Here is a 19,476-nt window from a genome sequence, read left to right on the forward strand (position 1 = left end):
ACAGGCTCCGCCTCTCTCGTTCTTAAAGGGCCCGAACTCCAGTTCTCAATTGCCTGGGTGAATGAATCCAGGTAGAGGTTTCCAAAATCAGGCGTGTGACGTGGTTAGGGCGGGGGAGGAGGAAAGAGGGAAAGAAGAAGAGGAGGCGGTGTACAGAGAATGCCAGAATGCTGGGACCTGTGGCAGCTGCACTTTAGAAGAAGACATTTCTTTAGCCCCACGCCTAGAAAAGAGGCGGCGGGGTGTAGTGGAAAAAAAATGCGGAGTTTGGACAAACAAGTCCCTTGGGGCTCAAGTTTCCTCGCTAATTTGTAGTGGGCCTAAACAGGACTTAATTTCCCACAATTCATAGGGACAAGAGACCTTCGCTCATTGGAAGTCTCTGGACTACATATCCCAGAGGACTGTGCGTGATCTCCGGTAAAGGTCTTTGATTAATGGAATTTGAATCGTAAAGCGGGAAGTTTAAAACTACCACAGCCTTTCAAGAAGGACCCATGGTTAAAGGGAGGAGCCGGGTTTGCTGCTCTTCCCCAGTCCCAGACCACCGGAAACAGCTTGAATTGATATGGTTAGTCCGCTTCTGAAGTCGCTGGTCTGACTTTATCGCCCCGCCTCCCTCCCCCTCACGCAATATAAACTCCAGTGGCTCCATTCACCTCCAAGAGCAAATACAAAATGTTTTGATTGGCGTTCAAAACCCTTTTTAACCTAGCCCCGCCCTACCTTTCCAGTCTTCTTACTCTTATTATCCCGGACATGTACTCTTCGATTCAGCAACACTGTTCTTTGCTCTAGCACGAGCAAGACACTCCATATTTCTTGGCTCCGAGTGCTTTTTCTCTGGCTGTAACCCATGCTTGGAACGCTGTTACATCATGTCGGGCAGTAATGTTGTCGATATGTACATTTTGGAAATCCGTATTGAGGACTAGTAATAGTGTCTGAAATGAGGGTTTGAGCCAAGAGCTGAATAGTCGATTGTCCCTAAAACAGAACATCATTTCAGGAGGATCGAAACTACAAAATGAAGTTACTGAACAAGATGATCTCTGAGCTGACAGCTCTTGAGAGGAGTAGGGACCCGGGACAGGGATGTCTCTTCTTCTAGAAGCTAGAGGGGGTGGGGTAGAAATGCTAGACTCCGCCCATTAGCTCCTTGAGAAGGGAGGGTGAATTCTACCTCACAGTTGCTCCTACCCTTTAAGAGAGGCGCATGCGCACTCTTGACCCCCGAAGGCTCAGGAAGTCAGTTTCCTCTTCCCAGATCTTGGAAAAGGCACCAATATCCACCTAGGATAGACTGGTGGGAAGAGCTAAGGTGAGGAGAGGAGGGAAGCGAGGGAAGAAAGACGGTGCACTCACTCTCTGGAGGAAAGCATAATGGGACGGGAGAAAAATGTAGTCAACATTTATTGGGAAGCATCTGTGCTGGGAAGATTGGAAGTTGTAGAGCCCCAGTTGTTACCCCAGGGGAGCCCCGAGAAGGGTGGATGCAGAAAGTTTTCATTCGGTACTCTTCACCCCTATTTCTCCGATCTCCCAACTCCCTCCCCCCGCCTTTTTTTCTGATATCTTTAACGAAACCTATCAATTATTTCCCATGTTAGTGGAAAAAGCACTGAGTTACCAAAAAAAAGGGGCGGGTAGGAACTTCCTGATCTCAAGCCGAGACGTTCTATCCACTCCCGGGTTTCCTCTCCGCTTCCACTTTGTGACTGTGACTTATACTATGTAGCCGCTGAGATGCAGAATCCTCCTGGATAAAGCGGGGACACCTGTCTTATCTACCTATTTACAAACTGGGGTTATTAGGAAGGTCAAATAATTATTTAAATGTATGTATTCCTTAAAAGCTATAATGCAACATTCACATTATAAATAATGTGAATGTTCATTTCTGTTTTATATCTCCTATTATACAATAAAACTACACTCTTTGAAGGGCAAAGAACATCTCTTAATTCCTCATCTTATCTTCCAATATTCTACATATCGGAGTGGGTCAGTAGATATTTAATGAATTAATTTAATTATTTGGTAGCCAACTGTGGTTCTGTCCTCTCCACTGCTTTCCCAAGTCTCAAGGCTCATTGCTAACTTGCTTAGGAAGAATACTTAATTTCCAAAGTGTAACCAGCTGTTTTGTCCTAATGAGAAGAGATAGCTAGGAAACATAAATGTAAATTTTAACTTGAGGTACTTTTGCCTCCACTCCCCCCTTTTTTTGTTGTTTCTGGACTCATTTAGATGGTGGTGAAGCTGGAAATGAGAATTTCAGCTGGGTTGGTATAGTGGCAGATGGAAAATGTTATGAAACAGGTTTTATAATCCCTATCGATTTTCCTTATGAAGTTATCAGTTTTCCTATGCATAGGTTTGGCCTTGTTGTATACATACTAAGAAACTATATCATTACACATATCATGGGGCATCTTTATATGTACAAACACAACAGCAGAAAACTTTTTACAAAAATAGATTTAAAACATTACTTTTCTAGAACTTTAAGTTATTTTTCAAAGTGATCTAAAAAACCAAAAATCCAGTGGCCAAAAAAAATTGTTAAAACCCTTAGAAATGTGATACACTCTGTGTTCCTTTACCCCTTCTTATTGTGTTCCAGATCACCTGGAGGAACCCATATCTGGTAGAACTTGGGATTTGTGCCCTTTTCAGATGGCTATACCACAGAATATAAATGAAACTTCAGATTTATTACCCCAGAGCAATGGCTGTGAACAACAGTCAAGACATCCTATTGGGCTGGGAATATTGGATTTTGTGTATTGCCAGGAAGAACTGATAGTGAAAGGGATACAATGGCAAATTAGTGAATCGGGTATCTTGTGTCCCCCTTTGCTGTCTCGTTTTGATTGTACCCTCCAGTCATCTTGGAAGCAACGGATGGAACAAGGATTTTTTCGTTACTGCCTTGGGGAGCTGCAAACCCAGATCCTACCTGGCCCTCTGGGTTTTGTGGCTCAGCTGAATGTGGAGCGGGGTGTACAGAGAAGACGCCCTCAGAACATCCAGAGTGTGAGACAGGCATTTGACCCTCAGCAGTTCAATTTCAGTAAGATCAAACCAGGAGAAATCCTCTTCCGCTTACGCAGAGATCCAGGCTTTCCGATGGCTCTCCAGTGCACTGAAGTCCTGGTAATTATCAATGTCAGTCCTTTGGAATGGGGACATGTGCTGTTTGTGCCAGAGCTCACCCAGGGGCTACCACAAATCCTCCTGCCAGACCCATTACAGTTTGGAATAGAGGCTGTTATGCTTAGTACTCATCCTGGCTTCCGGGTGGGCTTCAACAGCCTAGGTGGCTTGGCTTCTGTGAACCACTTACATCTGCATGGTTACTATCTGGCCCACAAACTGCCAGTAGAGACAGCTTCAAGCCAGCCACTAGATCCAAATGGTTATATCTATCTACTAGAAGGACTCCCAGCCCCTGGTTTTCTATTTTATGTGGATGAGCCAGGACCAAAGTTGAAGGCACTGGTGGATAGGGTCTGCCAGGTCACCAACTATCTCACTGACCAGGAGATTGCACATAATTTATTTGTGACACGGGGGGCCCCGCCTGGAAACCCACCATCCTCATTGGCCTACGTTGGTGTCCGGGTCATCCTCTGGGCCCGGAAGTCCAGCTTTGGAGTTAAGGAAGGGGAGGCTTTCAATGTAGCACTCTGTGAGCTGGCAGGACATTTGCCAGTTAAAACATCCCAGGATTTTCACAGCTTGACAGAAGCTTCAGCTCTGAATCTCATTCAGCAGTCTCTCCTGCCTCCATCTCAGTTTTTACAACTTCAGGAAGCACTGGTGTCCCTCATGGCATAACATAGTAGGTTCTTTCCCTGGGTGATATTTATCTCTTAATGTATCTTATTCCTCCTTAGTGTTCAAAAAACCTTCAGTAATCCCTATTGTTTTTGGGCATATAAAAACTCTTAGAGGTCTGGCATTTGCTTCCAACCTACTTTTCTATACTTATTTCATATTAATTCCCTACACATCTTCTCCATGTCAGCCAAACTGGACTGCTAGTCAGCTAGTGCTGAGCTCAGTGTTCCCCAATCTTACAGTTCCACATATCCCTCAATGCTTGGAATGCTCTCCCTGTTCATTACTCACAATCTTTGCTTTTCCGCAGTTTTAAAGTACTGTTTCTCCTATGAATCCTTTACAGATCTATTCCCAATCCAAAGTTTTGTGTTCTCTCCTTATTATCTTGTACTTTTATTTGTGTACATGAATGTAAGTTCCATGAAGACAGAAATTAGCCTTTATTATAGTATCCTACATACATAGACGGATTTAATAAATGTTTTTTGAATTATGTTATATCAATATGTATACACATGTGTATCTGTATATACATACACACATGTGCTCACATGCATACTTAAGTGAACTCACTGGGGGGGGGGGTGCGGAGGAGAATCTGTCCAAGATACCCTCACAGCAGTTTGCATATCTGCTTTCCAATCGATTTTTTAAAAGTCGGGAAGCCATAATTTAAATAATTGGCCCGTTATTAAAGATGCTGGCCCGGCTCCTGTAATTGGCCACTTGCAGCCCAAAGTCGCCGGGCCGGGGCACCAGGGCCCCACGGAGCTATGCAACGAGCCATCCCAGGACTTCGGCGAAGTTCTGGAGTTTGGCTCCCTAGAAACTACATGTTCTAGCGTGCATTGTAGGCAGTTCGGAAAGACCATCAGGTTCTCGAGGCAGCCGCGGTAGTCTTCTTTATTGTTGCGAGTCCTCTGAAGTCGGGGTCTCGTTCTATTCAGCCTAAGATGGCCGCGGCGAAGGCCGAGGTGGGTGTGGCTGTGGAGAAGAGGCCCCGCCCCTCCAGAATGCTTCTCCAAGGCGTGTCCATGGCGACAGCAGCAGCGGTGGCGGCGGCGGCGGCGGCGCTGCGAGCCTGTGGAGGCGCCGCCGCCGCCGGGGTCTCAGTGCTAGGTGAGAGCCCCGGGGAGGGAAGCGGGCTCCTCTCCGGAGCCACCGGAGGTGGTCCCCTATAGCCCAGGAGACGGACAAATCGAGCTCTGGGCCAGGGGAGGGGATGAGTCTTCCGCCGGGCCGCTCCTAGGCACTAGAGGGCGCAGCTGCCGCCCTCCCCCCTCAATCCCCGACTGAGCCTCTGGTGATTAGCATCCTTTCACCCCTACCTATTAAAAGTTCTCCTGCCCCTTTGGTCGCCCGCCCAGCAGCAGTCCCTGCACTGCCCAGGTCAGCCGCGGGGAGGCGCTCCCTTACCTCTACATCCCAGCACCTTTGGTCCCTGGTCGCCCAGTTGAGAGTGGGCGCAGGCAATGGTCCCAACCTCAAGTCTGCAAGCCCAACCTCAAGTCTGCAAGCAGGTGTCACTAAACTGTCCACCTGAAGCTATGCTCTGTGTGTGTGCGTGTAGAGAAAGCAAGCGATGGTACTAGCTGGACACAAGCGTCAGAGTCAGGGCAAGTCTTATTAACCCCTTACCCCTGGGTATTTTGCCTCTGCTGCAGAATCTACAAGTATGGAGAATGCTATCTGCAAAACCAGTGAATCAGAGGATGACTATGGCGAGGAAGAGGAATCAGAGGAGGAAAATGTTAAAAGGGTCACAGGCCCCTCTACTGCTCTGCAGCAGGACAGCACAGAGGCAGGTGGGAATGCGGCCCCCATTTCGGTTGTCAAAAAGTTTCAGAAGAAAACGGCAGCCCCTTCTGAACCAGAGGACCTAGAAGTTGGGAGGAAAAAGAGACGGCGGAAAAGAAGGTGGTAATAGTTTCCTGCATCCTCTACCTACTGTCTAGGCTTCTGGGGATCCTTCTGCTAAGGCCACTGGAAACCAGATGTTTATCCTTTATCTCTCTAGTGAAGAAACAGGGAAGACCTTAACTTCACAGACTTTTTTTGGTCTTTTCTCTTTCAGAAGAATTGCTTGGATGTTACAACACAATAAACATTAAGTTGCCTTATATGTGCCCAACACTGCCAAATACTGAAGTAGATTTGTGAATAGTCTAGTATTTAAGTTGAGCTGTAAAAGATGGATAGAGATTCAAAAGACAAAAGAAGTGGGCGAGGGAAGGAAGTATTTCTAGGTATTGCAGATGGTTTACAAAGGCAATAAAGTCATATGAGAGTAGCTTAGTTTGTCTAGAACAGAAGATAGTAAAATGATATAAAGCAAGAATTTTTAAAATGCTCTGATTAAAGAGAACTTTAAATGCAGATACCGAGTCCCTTTTTCTTTCAATTCAATTAAAATGCTTGCTGAATCGTCATCTTATTTGCTAGGTAATGGAGAACCACACTAAGGATTTTTAAGTAAATGTCTAATGGAAACAGGTGGGAAAAACCAGACAGGGTAGTGACGTTGGTGACATGTAACAGATGATGTGATGGTGGAATTAACAGATTTATGTAACTAATTTATTATGACAACTGGTCAAATCTGAATTTTCCTTCATTAGGACTCTTGGAATGCTGGTCTTTCTCCTGTGAGTTCCATAGCGGCATAAGAAAATTTGGTTAGCTCTTCAGGTGTTCTATTTGGGGACCCAAGATCTGCCTACCCAATTAGAGTTCAGTTTTCCCTTCTATCCTATTTTTAAATTTCATTTGATTTCATATCTCCCTCTGTTGCAGACTCTTGACTATCAACCTGACCAACTGCAAGTATGAAAGTGGTAAGAACTTTTTTGTTGTTCAGTTGAGTTTGACTTTTTATAACTTCATTTGGCGTTTTCTTGGCAAACATAGTAGTTTTTGCCATTTCCTTCTCTAGCTCATTTTACAGATGAGAAAACTGAAGCAAACTGGGTTAAGTGACTTGTCCAGGATCACACAATTAGTAAAAGTCTGAGGCCAGATTTGAACTTGGGTCTTTTGGGATCCAGGCTCATGGCTCTATCTACTGCACAATCCTAGAAGCTTTCATTTTTATCTTTCTCTAAAACATGTTTTTTCCAGTGTACACATTGCTACTGTAAATACTCATAGTCTCCAAAAAGTAGGGTCTGTTAGCTGTAAGCTTCCTTCTATGGGCCGTTAAACCTCAGGAGAAAGATTGCTGCTAAGTTATACTATATGACGTCAGTATTGGCTTATAACCTTAATATTTGAGTATGCTTCAGCTTTCAAGATCCATTCAATTATTTCAAATTATTAACTAAATTATTCAACTAAGCACAAAATACCGTGCAAGAGGAAAGAAAGGCACACAAGTAATTATGTTATAGAATGTAAAATCATAAAGGAAATACAAAAAAGGATGAAGTTGATAGGAGGGGGAAAGGTTGCTGAAAACAAGAAAAAGACATTATGGATATGGCATTTTAGTTGAGCTTTAATAAATGTATAGAATTATACCAAACACAGATGGCTGGGGGTAGGGTGGTCAGAAACATTGTTTTTAGGATGTAGTTGAGATATAGGCAAGTTTTCAAGTAGAAGGGAATAATTCAATGAGACTGGAAGGATAAGATCAAGACATAAGGCAGTGTAGTATAAAAGAATGTTGGATAAAAGTCAAAAGCCAAGTTCAAATCCTGGTTCTTCCACTCAGGCCTTTGGAAGCCTTAGGGAAGTTGCTTAATCATTTACTTTTTTCTTCCCTATTGCCACGCGAGAGGTACCTTGGCAGTACTAATAGATCCCTCCCCTGAGCTTTCTGGAGACAGGATTTGGGAACCATGCTTTTGTACCTTTGGGATAGCTCTGGAGAATCATATCCTACTTTATTGGCTGGGGTTACCCAGAGTTGACTAACAGTCAGATCTTGGAAGAAGTGTTCTGATATAATAGTAGACATAGGAATATCACATTAAACAACAGTGTTGAATCTGCTCCTCACCCATATCAAACATTCTTATTCTTCACCATACTGAGATTTAGGCAATGGCCATAGTCTTTTCTTTCTGTTCCACATGGTATGTACCTTGAAAGTCAATGTCAGGATTTTTCTGTCTTTTTAGTTCGACGAGCTGCTCAACTCTGTGGCCTGAAGGAGGTGGGGGAGGACGAGGAATGGACAGTGTACTGGACTGACTGTTCTGTCTCATTGGAGCGTGTTATGGACATGAAGAGATTTCAAGTATTAACTTCTTGGGAGGAAGCACTAAGTGAAGGGGGCTGTACCAATAGAATCATCTACTCCCATCATTGTATTAGGATAACCAAAAATACAGTTTTTTTCCCTTTGTTCAGTACCACAAAGATGAAAGTTTCTGGAAAGACCACTAGCAGAAACTTCTTAGGAAAGAATTGGGGCTTTATCTAACATAATAAGGCTTCAGGGGGGGAGACTTAGAAACAAAAAGAGAGGACAGAGAAAGAGAGAAAGTGTTTTAAGTACTTACTATGTACCAGGCTCTAGGAGCTATAAGATCAGTAAAGTACTTTGTGAACTTTAAAATGCTATGTAAAGTCTAGCTATTGTTTTTATTATTACCTTTAAATCCAAGGATTTGCTTCTTGGTTTTACCAGGCAAAACTCTTTTGCTTCATTGCTTATTTGTCCCAAATTGTCACCCTACCCCATCCCCAATGCTTGGAATTATTTAGGGATTATTGCTCCCTTTCCTGTGCTCCCTCTCCATTTTCCCTTATAGCTTCTGTCAATCTAAGGAGCTAATACCCATTTTATTTAGATGAACCTGGCATTTCTTTTGTCTCTCTCTCTCTTTTTTTTTTTTTTTAGAAAATCAACCATTTTCCAGGAATGACAGAAATCTGTCGTAAAGATCTATTGGCGCGAAATCTCAACCGCATGCACAAGCTTTATCCTTCCGAGTATAACATTTTCCCCCGGACCTGGTGCCTCCCTGCAGAGTAAGTAAATGCTTGTTATTTCAAAATGGCACACAAGAATAAAAATTAGGAGAGGGATTCAGCTGGCCAAAGAAAACTGACTTGAAATGAGTGTTCCAAGAGAGTCACACAGTGAATAACAGGAATAATCCAAAGGACTCTGTGGGTGAGCAGTGACCATGATATCTGGAAGCTTTCTGACCACTACCATTGTGCCAAACAGCTATGGGGACTTTCAGAACCATGGACGTCAGCGGAAAACTCGTACTTACATCTGTAAGCCAGACAGTGGCTGCCAGGGAAGAGGCATCTTTATCACTCGGAATCCTCGGGAGATCAAGCCAGGAGAGCACATGATCTGTCAGCAGTACATATCCAAGGTGAGTTTAGATCACTGACTTCTTATTAGTCACGGGGCCATTTTTTTCTCAACAAGCAACTGAATCTGATTGTATTTTCCTAGAATCATGTGGGAGGGAATCAGTTTTAGTACCCTTTTGCCCCCTCCACTTTCCTCAGTTGTAGTTCCTACTGCTCGCTTCCCTCATGGGGATCACTCTCTTTCAGCCCTTCCTCATTGATGGCTTCAAGTTTGATATGAGAATCTATGTCCTGATCACATCCTGTGACCCGCTTCGTGTCTTCATGTATGAAGAAGGTTTAGCCCGCTTTGCTACTATGCCTTACATGGAACCAAGCATCAGCAATCTGGTATGAGGACCTAAAAGGCAGCCCTGAAGTAGAAGTATGTACACATCAGTGCTTCAGTATTTCTCCCTTCCCTTGCCAAGAAGTCCTTACATCAACATTATTGTTATTAGATAAACTTGAAAAAAATAAATTTCTACTTGTTTAGAAGAAAGGATGCCAGAGGGACATACTATAGTTTGATTTGACAACTTCTGAGAATAATTTGGGGAAATCTCTCATAGCTGAGAAAATTAGTAATAGTTTAGGGTGAAATGGAATCATTAAAGATAAGTTTAGCAGAATTTAATGCCTGGCTTGCCCAGGCTTCCTTTATTCTCAGTGGAAGGCATTCGAGGAAAGGGAAACACAGGACGTAAGTGTAAGAGCAAGGTCTTCTGCTGAATTTTTAATCATCCGGAAACCTGTGGAATATAAATAAGGATCACAGAGGAAAATTCTTGGGAGGAGTAGAATGAGGAATACAGAATAGGGTAAGGAATATACTTCTAATGATAGCTTGAAAATACTGAACTGATTCCTTCATAGGATGATGTCTGCATGCACCTGACTAACTATGCCATCAACAAGCACAATGAGAATTTTGTCCGAGATGAGACAATAGGCAGCAAGAGGTACTTCTCCTTTTATCTCCCCTTGCATGCATTGTTCTCCCATCCCTTTCCCAGCCCTGCAGAGGCACCGTGACAGCCCCAGTAGCCCAAGCAATGAGTGGTCTCGTTGGAGGCTAGTTTCTCTGGAGCACTCAGAAACAGTTTTTCTTATTTCAAGCTCTCCGAACTCTTTCCCTGGGTGTGGCCCATGAATCCTGGTTTCCAACTCTGAAATCATACCCTGATTCCAATCCTCACTTTTAAAAATAGTTTCCTTTGAAGCTAGAAGGGTATGGGCTTAGTATTAGAGTTTCCTGAGTCCTCTGAGTACTGGGCCTCACAGGAAGCTGTCAACACTCAACACCTGGCTGAGGGACCACAACTACGAGCCAAGAGAACTGTGGGGGGACATCGAGGACATCATCATCAAGACCATCATCTCCGCTCATTCCGTCCTTCGACACAACTACCGAACCTGCTTTCCACAGTATTTGGGGAGTGGCACTTGTGCCTGCTTTGAGATCCTTGGCTTCGACATTTTACTGGACCACAAGCTGAAGCCCTGGCTGCTAGAGGTGAGGACAGTCCCCAGGATGTCAGAAAACCCAGATCAAGGGACAGTCAAATGGATAGCTCTTTCCTTGTGAAGCGTGAGCCACTGGTCCAAGACAGAGGCATGAAATGGTTGAGAAAGAAATGAATGAAGCCTCCTATCTGTATAAACACACACACATACCTGTCGGTCTGTTTGTTTATACTGACAAGCTATTGTTGAGAGAAAGGAGCAACCTATGCCTGTGTGTAGAGTCAAAACTTACTGGACTCCAAGCCCAGGTAAATGCCTCTCTTGAACCATGGGAAGCCAGATTGGGATATCCTGACTGGTTTATACCAGGAGCCTTACTTTAGTAGTCTTAGTCTCTTTGCCTTGCCCTGGCTAATCCGTGATATTTACACGGACCTTTATCACAACCTGGCTGCTGCTGATTAAAACCACGTCTCATCTTTAGCCACTGAAAGGGACCTCTCTGTAATGACCTTTCCATTATCCCTACCATTCTTGGAAGACTTAGGCAAGGGGTAGATAATGACTCTTCCTGATAGGTCAATCACTCTCCGAGCTTCACCACAGACTCAAGCCTCGACCGGGAAGTGAAGGATGCACTTCTTGGTGATGCCATGAATCTTATCAACCTCCGAGGCTGTGACAAGAGGAAGGTGCTAGAAGAAGATAAGCGGAGGGTGAAGGAGAGGCTTTTCCAGTGTCATCAGCAACCACGAGAAACCCGGTATTCTGATGTTTTACAAAGCACGTCGTTAAATCATGTTTTTGCCTATTCCGCCATTGTTTTCTTTCTAAGAAAGCTCCCGGCTGGCCTAGTTTACTTGTTTTCTAGAGTCTGGCACAACTCGTAATTTCTGTGATAAAGATTGGTAATATAGAAAACGGAGCCTTGAATGATGCTGCTATTCTAAAAATAAAAGTAGCAAAGTATGTTTCCTCTAGTATACCTGCCTATATTGGAAACAAAAATAAAAAAAAAAAAACACCCTGTTGAACACACTGAGTATTTGGCATTACCACAGTTGGTAAGTTCAGCCAGTACCAAGTTATGTTTGAATTTCTAATCTCACAACTAGGGTTGGGCCACACAGAGGTGTTTTTTGTTAGGAGGCACATTGGATTTGGTTGATTTAAATTATTCTTGAGGTGGTTCTGGACTGAAGTTTCAAGGTAGCCAGTAGTAGGAAAGGTGGGGAGACATACTTTTCAGGCTTACACCCTGAATTAAGCATACCCACACATATACATACCCCCTCCTTAAACTAAGAATGATTCCTACAGGCGAGAACAAATGGAGTCATCAAATGCAGCAATGCTGGACCAGGAGAAGTATGAGAACTCCCACCTAGGTGGTTACCGGCGTATCTACCCTGGGCCAGATTCTGAAAAATATGCACCCTTTTTCAAGCACAATGGCTCGCTTTTCCAGGAGACTGCTGCCTCCAAAGCAAGGGAAGAATGTGCCAGGTACATTGCCCAATTTAACAAACTTTTTTTCATCTTAAACTTTTCATTTTCTCACTCCTTCTATCTTCTGATACTCACTGAGATCTGTCACCCTCCTGATGACACATTCCAATACCTCTTATACTCTTCCAACTTCCTGTCCCTCACAAATTTGGTCATGCTTGGAGAAGAAGAATATTCCTTATTGCCACTTCCAGTTTTCCTCTATCACAATCATTCAACAGCCTGTCCTGTTTCTAAGGTTCATTTAGTCCATAATTCATCATATAATAAAGATTCTATAGCTGTTATTTATCAATTCCCTAAGAAGTTCTCTTTCTTTCCTCAATGAGTTCAGTGCCTGGCTTTCTCTCACCTCAATTGCTTTCTTTCTAGGGACTAGTACATATTGCTGAATCTTCAAACCTTCGTTTCCCATGACTCCTCTACTCTAGCTATACACAGAGACAGTCTTACTACTTTTGATATTGTCATCATCAATACATGTTCACTTCTATGTTCAGGAACTCTGAAATTGCTTTATCTGAACATAATAATTTTTATCAGTCTATTTTTACTTCAAAATAACAACCCCTAACTCTGTTCTTTGTCTTCAGTTTGACCTCTAGTCCCTCCATCCCTGTTTCTTGGCAAGCCACTGGATACACTCTTTCCCTATATTTAAACTTTGGTGAAAAAGCTCAACACAAATCCCTTGTTCCTCTTATCCTGTCACCAATATAGCATTGTCAAGCTCCAATTTTGTATTATATTCCTTATCCACTGCCTTTGGTTCTATCTCTGTGCTGCCAAGTAGAATTGTAGAAAATCAAGAAACTGATAACTACAAATTTGTGTTACATATTTTCACTCTGAAGCAAGATAATCCTTTTATACTTTCATAATCGATTCACTGGGCAAGTAGGTGATACAATGAACAGAGTGCCAGGTGTGGAGTCAGGAAAACTTATCTTCCTGAGTTCCAATCTGGCCTCAAATACTTTCTAACTGTATGACTCTGGGGAAAGAAAAATACCTATTTGCTTCAGTTTTCTTATATTTAAGCTGAACTAGAGAAGGAAATGGCAAACTACTCCAGTATCTTTGCCAATACCACCCCAAATGGGGTCATGAAGACTTGGACATGACTGAAAAATGTTCTAAGCAACAAAACTGATTCACTACTCTGTTCATCTTAATAGCTTTTCTTCCCCTTTTTATCTCCCCTCAACTTAATTTCATATTTCCTTACAAAAATTGAGGCCTTGGCTGAACAATCCTTCTTCTCTCATCATTCTCATCTCATATTAGTTAAATGGGTTTCCTCACTACTTCCTCCTTTACTCCATTTCATAAGATGATGTGCACTTTCTCCTTGTCCAAGTAAATCCCTTTATGTGCACCCTTGATTACCTTTAATCATATCCTTTCTCACTAATCTTCAGTCTCTAACTCCTGGATATTTTGCTTCCAACAAACATACTCAAGTCTCCTCCATTTTTAAAAACAAGAAAAAAGCCCTGCTTTTGATCCTTCCAATCTAATTATTGCAGTCCTCGTCTATTTATTCTTTTCCAAATCCTCTGAAGTTTGTCTTCCAACCTCCTCATTTAGCTGGAATTATTCCCTTCAAAGTGAATTATCTCATTCATCAAATCTAAAGGCCTTTTCTCATCTTCATCTTTCTGTGCAGCTAGTAATCCATTACTTTCCATTGATACTCTCTCCTCTATAGGTTTTTGTTAACACTGCTCTCTGGTTGCTCTCCTCCTACCTGCTTGATCTACTACACTAAGTTTCCTCTACTGGATCTTTATTCAAAGGTCATACCCATTAACTGTGAGTATGCCCCTCAAAGTTCTGTCTTGAGACTTTTTCTTCTTATATATTCCTTCTTAAGCAGCTAGGTAGAAAAGTAGACAGAGCCAGAAAATGAGTTTTCCAGAGTTTAAATCTGGCCTCAGATACTTACTAGCTGTGTGACCTTGGGCAAATCACTTAATCTTGTTTGCCCTAGATCCTCATCTGTAAAATGAGCTGAAAAAGAAAATAAGCAGTCACTCCAGTATGTTTACCAAAAAACCCAGAAGGGGTCACAAAGAATTGGACACAACTGAAATGACTAAACAATATATATTCTTTTGCTTGGTGATCTCATCATATCTCATGAATTTATGAAAATGATTCTCTTATCTTTTATCCACCCCTAACCTCTCTGCTAATCTCCAGTTTTGCCTCTTCAACTACCTTCTGGACATCTCAAATTGGTTGTCTTTTAGGCATATCAAATTCAACATGTGCCAAACAGAACTTAGTATCTTTCCTCCAAAATTCTCCCCTCTTCTAATACTTCCTTCCTTCCCAAGCTTGTAACTTTACTGTCAAGTTTAACTCATCGTTCTTAACTTTATATATTCAATCCTATTGCCAAGTCTTATTGTTTTTACTTTTGCAATGTGTCATATACACATATCTCCTCTTTTCTAACACAGCTACAACTCTGGTGTAGGTAAGCTCTTACAGCTTATTCTGGACTACTGCAGTAGATTTCTGGTTGGTGTCCTTCACAGTCCCATCCATCTTCTACTAGCTGCCAGAGTGATCTTTAAGCACAGGTCTCAGTACTCTTCTATTCAATAAACTTCAGGACCCTCCCTATTAACATCGGAATCAAATATAAAACCATTCACAAACCTGACTTCTTTCCACCCTTCCATGTTTCTTAGTTTATCCCCTTCCATTAGTTCTCACTGTTCCTCATACACAATACTTCATCCTGACTGCCTTTTTATTGGTTGTCCCTAGGGCCTAGAATGACCTCCCTTCTTGTCCTACCTCCTGGCTTCCCTCAAGATTCAATTCAAAACCAGCCTTCTTTAAGAGGGATTTCCTTACTAATTCCTTCCTCCATTTTGACCCCCTAGAACATTCCCTCTGACATTACCTCCTGTTTTCCAACTATGTAGATCACAGTAGAATGTGAGCTTCTTGAGGGCAGGGATTTTTTTTTTTTCCTTTCTTTGTATCTGCAGAGCTTAGCACAATATTTGGAATGGTAAACGCTTGTTGACTGAAGACTTGGCCATGCTTCGCACAATCATATTAGTATGAGAGAAGACATTCAGCTTTTGAGACTTAACTTCTACCCACTGCTATATGAGAAAACCAGACATACAGAGTTGTTTCTTCTTTCAAGTTCCAATTCCTTTTTCAAATCAGAATCTAGGTTTTATTAGGCTTTCCCCCCCCTTTTCATCAATTTTGGGACTCCCAGGTTAGAATCTCTATACACACACACATTCCTCCTACCCCTTGTATTACTCTAGTACCTGAAACTGCTTTGTCTTGCCAGGCAGCAACTGGAGGAGATCCGTCTGAAGCAGGAACAGCTTGAGGCCACAGGCAACAACAAAAGGAGAAAAGAAAATAAGGATGTAAATCAGGGAGAATCAGCTGGAGAGAAGAATAGGTCCAGGGTAGGGCCCAAAGGCCTGCCCACTCGCTTGAACTACATAAGGTCCAGGAACCAAGAAAAGCAGGTGTCACTGGCTTAAGTTAAATCACAGAATCATTTATTCTCAGAGCTAGAAGGGACTTGAAAGGTCATATAATCAAATTTTCTCATTTTACAAATGAGGAAGTTGAGGCCTAGAGAGGTTAAATGAGTTGTTCAAATGTCACAACAAGTAGCAGAAATGGAACACAGGTCTCAAACCTTCTCGACCTGCTCTTTCCATTATACCAGGCTTCCTTTTCAGTAGTGAAATTAGAAACACAAGAAAAATAGCAGGCTATTCTAGAGGGAATTCATGCTATCCTATGAAAATAAGATATAAATTCTAACATAATTAGCAAAATTGCACATGACTTTCTGTAAAATAAATTTTTTTCGTGTACAAGAAAGCCATGAAAGAGGAGGGCCATTTAATTCTGAAAAGATAAACTTTACATAAATGTCCATTTTCAAGGAGAAATCTGGGGTTGAATAAATAGTATGGTATTTGGCACTTTGAGTGATCTACCAAGCAACAAGGAGCAGCTGGGGAAGGGAAGGGATCACAAAGTTGGGCATAGTGGGAAGAATGAAGAGGATTTTTGTGCCGAGAAGAATAGGGAAATAATAACCATGCACTGTGCAGGATTCATTAATACTAACATCTTTTGCTGATAATTTGGAGCCTTTCATTGATCACCTGTGTTTTTTGTAGCTTCCAGCAGTACAAGTGGACACTATGCAGCCTCAAGAAATTGTGGAGGAGGAGGAATTGGAACGGTTGAAGTCCCTTCTTCAAAGGGAGAATCTTATTCGTAGTCTGGGTATTGTAGATCAGCTAACTCGTATGCTGCACCCCACTCAACGACCCCAGAACAAATTCCCTACAAATCGGGTGAGAGTGCTTTCACAGTCTTATTTAGCATGGGAAAACGGGGTTGTAAAATGTGTTAGGGGATAGTGCTAGGTAGCTAATTCAGAATAGTGCTTGACATCCTGACACAGTTGCTACATAAGACCTACAATGAAAAGGATTTGGAATTCTTGACTACATCTGATCCCCAAATCCTGTGCTCTTTCACACTTAAAGATAATGTCAGGGAGCAGCTCCTAATGGCCAGTATGTCATAGATTATGAGCTAGGTAGTCAGAATATTCATTATATACTTTTTTATGTTTGGAGAGGTATGGGGTATGGCTCCAAATAATATTGCCACACTGAAATCAAAGCCAAAGCCTTAAATTCTTAAGTCCCCTGTAGCTTCTGAACAGCTCTTTTCCCAGAAGTGCCAGGGCTGATAGGACTACTGAACAAAGGGGGCAACTACCTAAAATGTCTTTGAACCAGAAAGTGCAACAAAGGATATATTTAATATTGTTTACAAATAAATATATTTATAATGCAGAAAAGTCTGCTTCGTGGCATATTGATATTTTGTGATTAGTCAAGTTGAATGATTTTCCAGCATTAGTATCAAATTCAAAAAGAAATGGATCCCTGCGGCTACTGGTAACAAAAAAAACCCCACAAATTAACATCATCTGTTGTACTATATTTTAATTTATTTTGTTAAACATTTCCCAATTAAATTTTAATCTGGTTAGAACCACACTAGGAAGATTCAAGTTTGACAACCTCTAATTTACAGTACAGGTTCAAATTCTCTGAGGAACACAATGTTCAAATGCAGGAAAGTATAATTTATAATCCTTTCCTACGTCACACAAATGCCTTTTATTTATTGTATTAGGGATTTGATCTAAAGAGAAGTGGGTGGGTAAAAAGCAAAAAAAACTTCCTTTTTGGACCTTGCCTAAGCTACTTTTGCCAAAGCTAAAAGGAAAAGTTAGTTGGATAGTGGTTTTTCTAGAAGAAACCATTTCGGGCACCCATTTCTCCCCAAATGTCTCTCCTCCCAACAAAGATAGTAAGGCATTACTCTTCTTTTAGGCTAGATTTCACCAGGATGGACTTGGCAATCGAGATGTGCAGTCTGTGAATCTCGTCCCTTTGTCCCTTATAAGAGAAAATTCCGTCCAAGAACTGGGCCCTAACTTCATACAACCAGTCCGGACTCACACATTCATCCCCAACATCTTGGGTCCACTGTCAAACATGAGAACAACCATCCCCCACCCTTCCCACTGCCAGCTGCAGCCCAAGAACCTCAACTGGTTAGGTACCTCTTCTGCAGGAAGTAGTTCCTGCTCACTGACAATGAAGAAGTCAGGCAGACGTTATTTTTCCAGTACTCGAGGCAACAAGCATGATGGCCGTAAGTACCCAAATAACTGAAAGATTTTTAACAAAAGGCTCCTTACAGCTCTTCCCACATGACTGGTTTGACCACTCTCTTTCCCACTTATCTAAGACTCTGATTCTCCTACTCCTTCACAATTAATTCCCATTATTATCAAATACTTTTAATGACCCTGGGATAAATTCTTTCTGGAACACATTTCAGTTAAAACTCCAAAGACCACCAAAGATCATTTATAAGACTAGGAATGGAAGTCCTTAGACATTAGAGAAGTTGGTTTGTAAGTAAATAAGCACTGAGCAGTAGGAAGGACTCATGAAAGTTTCTTAGAAACTAAAGTAGCCTGGCACTTGGAAGTGAAATGTATTAATGTGAATTAAAAAGCCAAAGCTTAAATGGGTATAAATAAGCCCAGGGCTAGGAGCTAGGCATAAGTCTTCTCAGCAGAAAGAAAAAGTAACATCATTTGGGAAATATGGACTGACACCATGCTCCTGGCAGTCAAGAGTCTGGATGATGAGTAATAGAAAATATATGGGAGGATTTATTTCTCTAGAATTAAGTCTAGTCACTACTTGGCTACCACAGTCCCAATTTTGCTAAGTGGTCTTGGGTTGGGGAATGAATGATCAAATAAACTGACTTGGGCTCTCTCAAATCCTCAGGGTCCCGTATTTTTATTTTAGAGGGCCAAACTAACAGGAGGTTAGAAGCCATGAACCGGGCACTGACAGGATCAGTGCCGCCCTCCCTAGCCCCAAGGCAGGGCTACCTTCTGCACCCAGAGAGAGAAGCAAGTGACTCCTGGGCTGGCTGCAGCCTGCCCTCCATGTCAGAATCCAGGCACAGAGTCACGACCCGCGAGTTGACGCTGTGTCCCGCCTCTGCACCCCTTCTCCAGCACCCCAATGCACTGGGTCTCCTCAACATCAGCCACCACAGGTAAGAGCGGCTCGCCCACTCCAGGGGTCCGGGGCTTCCTTAACCATCAGGCTGTCATTTGGTAACAGTGCCGAGTCGTGAGGAACCGAGCATCACCCAAACCCCCGGGTCCCGGGGAGGACGGGGCGCAGCAAGCCCAGAAAAGCGGCCGGGGAAGCAGTGCGGGCCTCCAGACTCAGACCCGCTCTGTCCCCCAGGTGATGGACCTGAGCCCAGGGCCGGAAGAATGAACCTACTGGTCCCTGGATATCGGAGAGCAGAGGTAACATCTGAGCCGAAAGAGAGCAGGAGACTACTCCCTGGGCCTGACCTGGGCCCTGAGCCTAGCGACGAAGCCGGGTCCTCAGACCTAGCCGAGCAGAGTCCGGTGACCTGCCGTGGGCTGCCGGCGCTCAGGAGGACGTCGCCGTGCTGCGTGTGACGTGAGGTCTGGCGTCCGTGCATGCGTGCGTGGGCCGGGGAGGAGCGTGCTGCCTCTCCACCGCCGCTCTTACCCTACGGGACCGCTCGAGAGCAACAGCTGCGGCTGGGGCCGGGACTGAGCTCTTAGCAATTGTATCCGTCTTTTTATTAAAATTTTATAGCGTTTCTCTTCCTGCCTCTGACTTTCCCCCGCGCCTCGCGTATCAGGCTTGACGAGGGGGCCTAACTCCTCAGCTCTTG

General features: G+C 43.0%; 2 protein-coding genes across 5 annotated transcripts; both read left to right on the forward strand.

Moving 5' to 3' along the window:
• The first annotated feature begins 50 nt into the window (after positions 1–50).
• On the forward strand, positions 51–5,612 carry GDPGP1 (GDP-D-glucose phosphorylase 1). 2 transcript variants are annotated; one of them, XM_051981107.1, is made up of 3 exons: positions 51–1,321; positions 2,627–3,847; positions 5,514–5,612. In XM_051981107.1, exon 2 carries the CDS (start codon positions 2,680–2,682, stop codon positions 3,841–3,843), a length of 1,164 nt encoding a protein of 387 aa, XP_051837067.1. In that variant the 5' UTR covers positions 51–1,321; positions 2,627–2,679; the 3' UTR covers positions 3,844–3,847; positions 5,514–5,612. The 2 variants fall into 2 exon arrangements, with proteins under 2 accessions (XP_051837067.1, XP_051837066.1); XM_051981106.1 differs by lacking the exon at positions 5,514–5,612 and having other exon boundaries at positions 2,627–4,353.
• On the forward strand, positions 4,431–19,405 carry TTLL13 (tubulin tyrosine ligase like 13). 3 transcript variants are annotated; one of them, XM_051981097.1, is made up of 16 exons: positions 4,431–4,968; positions 5,514–5,766; positions 6,643–6,683; positions 7,971–8,089; positions 8,696–8,826; positions 9,029–9,185; positions 9,373–9,516; positions 10,042–10,127; positions 10,450–10,681; positions 11,211–11,395; positions 11,953–12,138; positions 15,470–15,656; positions 16,326–16,505; positions 17,562–17,886; positions 18,537–18,813; positions 19,011–19,405. In XM_051981097.1, the coding sequence occupies exons 1-16, from the start codon at positions 4,803–4,805 to the stop codon at positions 19,012–19,014; spliced, it is 2,673 nt and encodes an 890-aa protein (XP_051837057.1). In that variant the 5' UTR covers positions 4,431–4,802; the 3' UTR covers positions 19,015–19,405. The 3 variants fall into 3 exon arrangements, with proteins under 3 accessions (XP_051837057.1, XP_051837058.1, XP_051837056.1); XM_051981098.1 differs by having other exon boundaries at positions 18,558–18,813; XM_051981096.1 differs by having other exon boundaries at positions 18,537–19,405.
• Positions 19,406–19,476: the final 71 nt, after the last annotated feature.

Source organism: Antechinus flavipes, chromosome 2, assembly GCF_016432865.1.
Source record: "Antechinus flavipes isolate AdamAnt ecotype Samford, QLD, Australia chromosome 2, AdamAnt_v2, whole genome shotgun sequence".
Lineage (NCBI taxonomy): Eukaryota > Metazoa > Chordata > Mammalia > Dasyuromorphia > Dasyuridae > Antechinus > Antechinus flavipes.

What these genes read in the sequence shown, in the direction of transcription:
- GDPGP1 (XM_051981107.1), top strand. Translation starts at nt 2,680, where the DNA reads ATGGCTATACCACAGAATATAAATGAAACTTCAGATTTATTACCCCAG.
- TTLL13 (XM_051981096.1), top strand. Translation starts at nt 4,803, where the DNA reads ATGGCCGCGGCGAAGGCCGAGGTGGGTGTGGCTGTGGAGAAGAGGCCC. An exon ending in TGGACATGAAGAGATTTCAA is followed by an intron (nt 8,090 to 8,695) that starts GTATTAACTTCT and finishes TTTTTTTTTTAG; the next exon opens with AAAATCAACCATTTTCCAGG. An exon ending in GTCAGCAGTACATATCCAAG is followed by an intron (nt 9,186 to 9,372) that starts GTGAGTTTAGAT and finishes ACTCTCTTTCAG; the next exon opens with CCCTTCCTCATTGATGGCTT.